The sequence below is a fragment of the Nicotiana tabacum genome, chromosome 7 (assembly GCF_000715075.1).
Source record: "Nicotiana tabacum cultivar K326 chromosome 7, ASM71507v2, whole genome shotgun sequence".
Lineage (NCBI taxonomy): Eukaryota > Viridiplantae > Streptophyta > Magnoliopsida > Solanales > Solanaceae > Nicotiana > Nicotiana tabacum.
The window spans coordinates 87,053,956-87,063,897 of record NC_134086.1 but is presented as its reverse complement, the minus strand read 5'-3'; the positions used below and the strand labels follow the sequence as shown (position 1 = coordinate 87,063,897).

Here is a 9,942-nt window from a genome sequence, read left to right as displayed (position 1 = left end):
AGGTCAAATGCTAAAAAGTCAAACTTGGATAATTCTTCCAACTTGGAACTTAAATCTTGAAGTTCATTCTTCCAAATCGATTCCGGATAACATTTAAACCAACATCGACGATTTACTCAAGTCATAATACATCATGCGGAGATACTCGAGCTCTCAAAATACCGTGCGAAGTGCAGATACTTAAAACGACCAATCGGGCCATTACATGAGATTTATTTGAGACATTTGTGTAAGTTTCCCTTATACTTATACTCGCGAAATTAAACGAATGTTAGAACAGCATCAATATATTAATTAGGCTAATCATCCATTAATAAACACCACTAATCACACAGAACAACCAAAAAAATAGAGAAGGGAAACCGAAACGTTGAAATCAAATTCTCATAACATGCAGCATTTACATTATAACGTAAACTCGGCTCGCTTAGTACTCCACAGCTAGTAAGAAAATTTCTCAATTCTCATTGTATTTTCTCCTCATCAGAAAAAGCACAATTTATTACATACAAACAGAAGAGCAAAACCTCTGAACACAATAAGTACAATAAGTATACCAAACCAGAAAAGGACACAATTACACCCCCAACAAATTATTTGCTATATAGCCTTCCTCATGCCAAAGAAATACGTTCCAGCAGAATCATCGTCCTTAAAACACTTCAATTGATCCTGAAAAGTAGTAACATTGTAGAAATTCAGAAACACATCAGTTTTGGGAAAGATATTCATCTTTTTTAGAGCATGTGATAAGATGTCCATGAACCAAAGGTTGCTCCAAAAATTTCAAAACTTTATCGTTTAAAGTTTTGGTATATCCATTACAAAAATCATCTGACACCATTAATTATAAGGACTATTCGACTAAATTACCATACATCCATTATAAATGTATTTGATACCATTAGCTATAATGTCTACTTGACTAACTTACCTTCTCTTTTCTTAAACGAGTAATTAAGGACCATATATCTTCTTGGTGTAGCAAGAGTGCAATTAGAAAAAATATAATGTTTTCTTGATTTTCTAAAGTGACAAATAACTTAGACCAATTTTTTTCGGCCAAAGTGCAGAAATTTGAAATAACAAATTTTTTTTTGTGTGCGTGGGGGGGGGGGGGGGGGGGGGGGGGGGGGAGGGGGAGGGGGAGGGGGGAGGGGGGAGAGAGGGGGGGAAGGGAAGAGGAATAGTACTTGGTGCAGTCAACACTGGTTGAGATAGGGAAGGACAAGGAGATTCCACAACTCTGAGGAAGACCCTTTGCTAGTTGAGCATTAATATTAACTTTCTGAGCTGCATTCTTGAGACAAGTGCAAGCAGCCTGCCTATCTGGTGTAGTTGAAGTAGCAGATTGAAGAGATTGACAAGCAGTACAACAAGGTTGTGGTGGCTTCCCACCAGTGCCTTGTAAATAGCTTAAGCAAGGCCTAATTGTGCTAATCACAGTGCCACAAGTGATAGCACTTTCTGAAGCTGGTGCAAGTAAGAGACTTAGCAACATAAAACTAATTAGAGCCATGATCAGTGGTTGTACTGCTTTTGCTTGGCTTGAAGACCTCGTGGTTAATTAAAAGACCACTACACCACAAAAGACTTTAGATTTGTATTGAATTTGTTGCTGATGAGACTCTTTTGTTGTGAGTCTGGTTTTATAGATGAGATTTAAGAAAGCTCATTAGCACAAGAAATTTATAAAAATGAAAGAAATGTATGATTTAAGTGATTGAGTGCAAGAAATAGTAATGTAACGCATTGATTGTATTTTTTTGGTTAAGATTGTGCACAGTTTTCTGGTAAAAGTCAAAGTTTGGTGAAATGAAGATTGAGGCAAGGAACTGCTATTGATTCAACATAATGTCTATTCAATATTTCACTTGTCTATTTAGTAAAAAATTGACCTCTGCTAAAACAAAAGGATATCACACTCATTTTGAACCTACTAATTCTAAATTCTAAATTTGTCTCTGTCCTAGTCGAGCATGGTAGTTACATCATACTTACAGCTCAGCTCTACCTAAGCTTATTTCATATTCAGTCTCAATACCCCACCCTTACCTAGTAATAATAATTAACCCAAAAAGGTATTACAATAATCTTATCAGGTAATATTAAGCTGCAATTGGCAGTTCCAATGGCACGGTCTAGAATCAAGCAGGACTATATAAGGAAAATTAATCTGGAAAAGGCCACATGGAAGAAGGAGAAATGATAAGATTTTGCTTGAATGTTGAGATATGACATTGGTGAAAGCCTCTCAAAATGGATATCTCAACTTTTTAGAATAATAAAATTTGCATAAGGAGGACTAATTATTGTTTCTAAATTATGAAGCGTAATATTTACTTTACTAGCTTGAGTGTCCAACATTTGATTCGTTACTTCCTTTTTATTAGGTTAAATTGTATACGAAGACATTTTCCAACTGCATCATTCATATGTGTTACCAGAGTTTTGCAAGTAATCCTACTCTAGGGGCAAAGTCATTGAAACATCAAGGTGTCACATAAATGAAGTTTCTTGAATTCATATGTCATTAAGTGTACAATAATTTTTACTAATTTAATGATCTGAATTTTGCGTTAACCATTAATAAACTGTGTAATTCTTTATATAGAGAAGGACAGTACATTTATTTATTTGATTATACATTTATTTAATCAGTGCGTACGCACCCCAAGCAGGCTTGGATGAGGAAGTCAAGATGTGTTTCTGGGAGGATTTGGATGAGATGGTGCGTGGTATCCCGCATACCGAAAAGCTTTTTATTGGATGAGATTTCAACGGCCACATTAGAGCGACGTCTGGGGGATATGATAATGTGCATGGTGGTTTAGGTTTTGGAGATAGAAACGGAGGAGGAACGTCTCTGCAGGACTTTGCTAGAGCATTTGATATTTGGTGATAAAAAATTCGAGTTTCTTGAAGAAGAGGGAGCACTTGGTCACCTTCCGGAGTTCGGCGAGCGAGACTCATATTGATTATTTACTCTACAGGAAGTCCGATAGAGGTCTTTGCACGGATTGCAAGACCATCTCGAGTGAGAACCTCTCGACCCTTCATAGGCTCCTGGTCATGGACCTTGAGATCACAAGGAAGTGGAGGAAGAGGGCGATGTATATACAACATAGGATCAAGTGGGGAGCAAGCGCTATGTGTGGACCACGACTGTGCAATGCATTAGGGAAGCTGCGAGAGAGGTATTAGGGGTCTCAAAGGATTACTCTGGTGGTCACAAGGGAGACTTGCGGTGGAATAGAGAGGTTCAAGGAAAAGTGGAAACCAAGAAAGTAGCGTATTTGAAGCTAGTGGAAAGTGTAGACGATGAGGAGAAGAGGGCGAATAAGGAGCATTATAAGTTAGATAAAAAGGAGGCAAAGCTAGCAGTTATGGTGGCCAAAACTGCAACTTTTAGTCGTTTGTATGAGGAACTCGAGGGTTGAGGTGGGGATAAGAGGTTGTTCAGGTTAGCCAAGACACGAGACTTGGACCAAGTGAAATATATCAAGGGCGAAGAATATAGAGGTTTGTTGGATGAGGAGCTTATCCATCGGAGATGGAAGACCTACTTCCATAGTCTCTTGAACGAGGAAGGGGACAAGAGCATTGTATTAGGTGAGGGGGCTATGCATAAGATGAACATGGGCAAAACAATTGGGCCGGATGAAAATCCGGGTGGAGTTTTGGAAGAGTGCGGGCAAGGCAGGCTTAGAGTGTCTCACTAGGTTATTTAATGTAATTTTTAGAATGAAGAAGATGCTCGATGAGTGGAGGTGGAGCATGATGGTTCCTGTATACAAGAACAAGGGTGATATCCAAAATTGTAATAACTATCGGGGTATTAAGCTGCTTAGCCATACTATGAAAGTCTGGGAGAAAGTGGTAGAGTTAAGGGTGGTGAGGAGTGTGTCTATTTTCGAGAGCCAGTTTGGGTTTATACCAGGGCATTCAACTACAGAAGTCATCCACTTGTTGGGAGAATGATGGAGCAGTACATGGACAGAGAGAGAGAAGGACTTGCATATGGTGTTCATCGACTTAGAAAAGGCGTACGATAAAGTTTTGAAGGAGGTTTTGTGAAGATGTTTGGAGGTTAGAGGTGTACTTGTTGCCTGCGTTAGGTTGATTAAGGACATGTATGATGGAGTAAAGACCCGAGTGAAGATGGTGGGTGGGGATTCGGACCATTTTACGGTTATGATAGGCTTGCATCATGGGTCGACACTTAGCTCTTTTTTGTTTGCTCTGGTGATGGACGTACTGACGTGCCACATCCAAGGGGAGGTACCGTGGTGCATGCTATTTATAGATGATATTGTACTGATTGACAATACGCGAGACGGTGTGAACGCGCAATTAAAGGTATGGAGCCAGACCCTAGAATCTAAAGGTTTCAAGTTGAGCAGGACTAAGACAAAATACTTGGAGTGTAAGTTCAGTGGCGTGACTCAAGGAGGGGAAGGGGAGGTAAGGCTGGACTCGTAGGTCATCCCTAGGAGAGGGAGTTTTAAATACCTTGGGTCTATTATTCAGGTGGATGAGGAGATTAATGGAGATGTCACACATCGTATTGGGGCGGGATGGATGAAATGGAGACTCGCTTCCGGTGTTCTGTGTGACAAGAAGGTGCCACCGATACTTAAGGGTAACTTCAACAGAGTGGTGGGCAGACCAACGATGTTGTATAGGGCTGAATGTTGGACGTTCATGTCCAGAAGATGAAGGTATCAGGGATGAGGATGTTGAGATGGATGTGCAGGCACACCAGGTTAGATAGGATCAGAAATGAAGTTATTCGCGACAAGGTGGGTGTGGCCCTATTAAAGACAGGATGCGAGAAGCGCGGTTTAGGTGGTTTGGTCATGTGAGGAGGAGGAGCACAGACGCACCGGTGAGAAGGTGTGAGAGGTTGACATTGGAGGGTCTACGGAGAGGTAGAGGTAGGCCAAAGAAGAGGTGGGGAGAGGTGATTAGACATGACATGACGCAGCTTCAGCTGACCGAGGACATGACCCTTGATAGGAAGATATGGAGGTCGAGGATTAGGGTAGTATAGTAGGTAATCTTGAGTGTTCATAACAGTAGTATTGGCACGCAGTCTCGCTTTCTGTTGGTAGTAGGTTTTTATGACTAATAGTTATTTTTCATTGTTGATCACCTAACTGTTTTGTTGTTTTTATTCTGCTTTTATATGATTTTTTGGTATTGTCCCTTCTTGTCCATATTTTCATTAATATATTGCTTATGCTTTCCTGAGCCGAGGGTCTATTGGAAACAACCTCTCTATCCTCACAAGGTAAGGGTAAGGTCTGCGTACACACTACCCTCCCCAGACCTCACAATGTGGGATATTACTGGGTATGTTGTTGTTGTTGTTGTTGTTGTTTTTTTTTGTTTTTTTTTTATATGTCATAATCTAAGCATTTGCATTCTCCACCTTTTATCCTCTTCACAGGAAGTGCGTTCTGCACAGAGTTTGCTGCATCTAGTTTCACATAGTCGCATCCTCAGCAAAGTAGAGATTGGGACAACAGCAATATAGAAAATTCCTGAATTCATTTGCTTAGTAAAATCTTAATAATGTGGTAACATTACAATAAGAAACTGACAATGAATTAGAAGATAATAAAGATAATTAAATGGCCCTCTTTTCAGCTTTGAATAAAATTGAGAGGAAATGAGAAAGCAAACTGAAAAAAGAGAACAGTACACACGGATGAATAATCAGCTAGTAAATGGATGAACTGTGTTACACATCCCTGGGTTCTTGACACACCAAAGTGGCTGAATCGGTTCAGCACCTATTCCTCTGGCAACCATTCTGTACCTCCATTCATTCAATCGATCAGTAGCCTCAGCATATCTCTTCATTCCTCTTTCATCGCAATTCCCTGACCACAATGTTTCTGCCATTGCTGACGCTCTAGGCCAGATTCTTGAATCCATAACAGTTGAATCAGCTTGTTCTGACCATAAAGCTACTTCCCCTCCAATTACCAATTGAGCCTCCTCGTCAGATAGGCCATAGGTTATATCATAGTTGTAAATGGTTTCCCAGGTTTTGAAAGGTCCGCACCAGGATCCACCATTGCCTTGGTCAGTACCTGGTGGCTGGTCATAGCGGCTGTCATTTCCAACGAAGCTCCCATGGCCACAATCCAAGTAATAGTACTCTGCAGATGACACAATGACACGGTAGCCAGAAGAGACAAGCTGCTTAGTATTGTTTGGTCCATTATTCCAAGTTTGCATAACAACATTCTCTGGGGAAAGCAGAGATGGACTCACTTTCACATTAGCACTCAATATAACATCCTCCCAGTAGACCACCGTACGGTTGAGTGAGAGGATTTCAGGTAAGGTATTATTGATAAACATTTCGAGCAGCTGACTGAGAGTTCCATTGCTAGCAACAAACTTTTGGATTGATGGATCAGTATTCCAACACGCTGAATTGATCTCATCTGCTCCCCCGTGAAAGAATGAATCTGGAAACATGGCGATTGTATCGTGGATGACATTCTTGACTACTTCATAGGTCTTGGGACTCAAGGGGTTCAGTTGACCAGTACCTGGTTCGGCTGCAAGAGCTGGACTACTAGCAGCAGGCCACCAGAACATATTCGCACAAGTGATAATATCAGGGTAAGCTTCAGCCCATGATCCTGTATGTGCTGCAATATGTGCAAAATTACAAAACATTTCAGTAGTTAGTAAGTTTTTGAAGTAAAACAGAACTTTTTTCGAATTGTTAAAGTTAGATTCACATGATTTGTAAAGGTAAAAGTTCTAGTTTCGAGCAAATAATGCGCTAGCAGTTTAGTCCAACTTCATATTGTCGACGGTGAGTTTCTTAAAGAACTTTTCTGTGCATTAATGCATGCTAAAATCAGCACAAGTGATGCACACCCAAAGTAATAATTTACAAAAGGTGTCTCCTTTCTCAGTTATAAGTGTTTAGATGAGACTGTTCACAAAACTCAATTTGATATCAGAGCACTACGCAGCAACAAAATAGTTTCACAAACTTAACCCGAGAGAAACATTTAGGGAACGTGTCGAAAAACCTATTATAAATAAAAGTAGCCTCTCTTCAAGATTTAAGCTTTTAGATGAGACCCTCCACAGAATTGAAACAGTATGTTGTAATGGCTTTCCTCCTTACTTAGTGCATGATGTGAGTTCCCTGTGTCTTTGTGAGCCTTACTGTAAGATAGATGACTGTCTAGAAATAGCATCTGCATTTGGAATAGGGATTCTAAGAGAAAAGAAAAAGGAAATTCATATCTGAGGCTATATAGGTCCCAGGTCTGCTGATGAAAATTAAGATCCACTTCGGATAAGAGATTCCCTTAACTCATTCAAGTATTAACAACCCAATATGGACCAAAAACTATCAAGGCCACACCATCAATTAGCTGAATATTTTTAACCAGAAAAATAAAAGAATCTGATCAAAATATTCAATATGATAACTTCCGTTGCATGCCATTCAGTATTTTCATTTGTTTAATGTGCCCCAAGGTTCTTTTAAGTTCCAATAAATTATATAGCGATCCCCAGGATTGGATAGTTTTTATTTGAATGAAGTATCCCCGGGATTGGATGGGTTAAATGATACTACTTCAGAATCCTATCCTGTCCAATATGGCCTTACCTAGGAATATCTAAACAAAATAATTGTACTTTGTAATCCAATGTGCATGAATCTATATTACCTTTCCAGAAATATTTTTCTGCCAATGGTGCTTTTATCATTAAAGAAGTTGTTATTCAAGAAAAAGCTACCCCAAAACTCTAATTTCCCTTTGGCAAAGAGCAGTTTTACTCAGCTTGTTTTCACTTCAGAATTCAGTTGCTACTAAAAGCATAAGGAAATCTTATTTCACACTATTTATACAAAGGAACCAATGTGACATTTATGGGAAAATGGTTTTCTATGTGCTTTCTCAAAACTATCACTACCTGCTTCTGGGGAGGGTTATTGCGTTTTGCCTCTGACTGGGATCCAAAATGAGTTTTAGATATAGTAATCTAGAACTTCTAAAATTATGAGCTCAAAATTTAATATTTTATTGAAATTTCAATAATTTTTGACATGTATATCCATGCACCTCTCTTCCGCCACTAGACTCTAATTATTCCTAAAGGTTTTGTTTTCTATCAATTGTTTTGTATATGTAAAAAGTTATTCGTACCTTTTGACATAAGACAAAAAGTACAAAATTAATAAAAATAAATTCAAGAAAGTTCCAACAAATTAATTAATGATCCCCATGTTCTGAAGGGGAAAAATCACCATGTTCTTAATAAATTAAAATAATACTTCCAAAAGTCCAATCTTGTTCCTTTACGGGGTTACCTAGAAAATTTTAAAAGATATTATCCGTTTGGTGTAATAAGCATCCAAAAGGAACTTACCAGGCATGTCAATTTCCGGTAAAACTCTAACTCCATGTTCCAGTCCAAATTCCACGATCTTCTGCACGTCCGCCGGCGAGTACATCATCTCATTGCCGTATGCTCCTTTTCCGGCGAGCTCCGGCTCCGAAGGAATCACAAGCGGAAACGAATGTGAATCAGTTATGTGCCAGTGGAAAACATTCAACTTGTTCATACTCATAGCTTTAATAAGCCTCAACAAATCATCAACGCCGTAGAAGTTTCTCGAAGTGTCCAGCATCACACCTCGGTGCGCGAAAATCGGCAGATCGTGTATGTACACGCCGGCGGCGACTCTGGTAGGTTTTCCGTACACGAGTTGCGAGAATGTCTCGAGACCTAGCATGGCTCCCCATACAGTTTCGGCAGTGATATAGGCGGAGGGGGAGCCGTCGGAAGGAGTGGAGAGAACATAGGATTCGTTGACTCCGTGAGCAAGGGGTGAAGTGACGTCGGAGATGGAGATGATGAGGCTATGTAACGGTGTTGATGACGTCAGATTGATCGCCGGAGTGATGATTGGATGGTGGTGCTCAGAGAGGATGAGGTGGAGGTAACGGTAAACGGCGGAAGTGAGGTAACGGTGGGGTGGGTGGGAGATGGTGAAGTTTGGGGAGAGGGAGATGGATTTTGGGTTGGGCCAATTGAATGTGGTGGGCTTGGGCCAGACATTGATTGGGTAATTTGTAGCTGTTGTTTGAGAAATGAAGATAAAGAATAACAAGGAGATAAGGAATAGTGGAAGAAAGGAGAACAATGTTTTCTCTCCTCTCATTTTGTGGTGTTGTTTTGAGGAGAGAAATGAAATGATTTTGAAGTTGAAGTAAGCCATTCAAAGAGTGGAGAGGAGTATTTATTATGTTATTTTCCTATATACTATTTGATTTAGAATAGGAGTATTTGTTTGTTGAATCTTGTTCTCCACTGTTTTAAAGACTTGAATTAGTTACTTTCCTTTCAGCTTTCAAGTCTTTGTTTGTCATTTGGATATCAAAGTGACTGAAACTTCAATTTTCTTTTACTCTTAGTAAATAAATTTGAGAACTTGAGGCATTTCTTCTTTGGTTTGGAGACTCATTATTTGTATTTTTTTTCTTTTCAAATCCATCCTTACTACTCCAATTAGCAGTGTGTCAAATTAAATTAGACGTTTAAGATAGAGATGAATAATAGTATAGACAAATATCCTTATGATTAAGACTACTATATGTCTTTTTGTAATTTTGTGCTTATTATGCTAGTAACTCTAGTTTAAGCAAGATTTACCTTCTTGATGGGATAATGCAAAGCGTACGTTTACTTTCTCGTATAGACTAATAAGTACTTGATTTTTGGTTATTTGGTCCGGTGCAAAGGATTGATTATTGAGGAAGATGCACCTTGAGTACTGTTACCAACCCCCTTTTTTGAAAATGATAACCTAACTTTAAGTTTATAGTGAAACAATTAGACGAATGTAAAAAAGGTTAATCAACGGCCCATAAGTGGTAAAGACTAGTTTAC

General features: G+C 39.3%; 2 protein-coding genes across 2 annotated transcripts; both read right to left on the bottom strand.

Annotated features, from left to right (window-relative positions):
- Positions 1 to 662: 662 nt before the first annotated feature.
- Positions 663 to 1,519, bottom strand: LOC107820710 (non-specific lipid-transfer protein-like). The gene is made up of 2 exons (XM_016647044.2): positions 1,194 to 1,519; positions 663 to 672 (listed from the first exon to the last, which is right to left on the bottom strand). The coding sequence occupies exons 1-2, from the start codon at positions 1,517 to 1,519 to the stop codon at positions 663 to 665; spliced, it is 336 nt and encodes a 111-aa protein (XP_016502530.2).
- A 4,017-nt stretch (positions 1,520 to 5,536) lies between these two features.
- On the bottom strand, positions 5,537 to 9,375 carry LOC107820709 (beta-hexosaminidase 2-like). The gene is made up of 2 exons (XM_016647043.2): positions 8,419 to 9,375; positions 5,537 to 6,671 (listed from the first exon to the last, which is right to left on the bottom strand). The coding sequence occupies exons 1-2, from the start codon at positions 9,269 to 9,271 to the stop codon at positions 5,722 to 5,724; spliced, it is 1,803 nt and encodes a 600-aa protein (XP_016502529.2). The 5' UTR covers positions 9,272 to 9,375; the 3' UTR covers positions 5,537 to 5,721.
- Between the last annotated feature and the right edge of the window lie 567 nt (positions 9,376 to 9,942).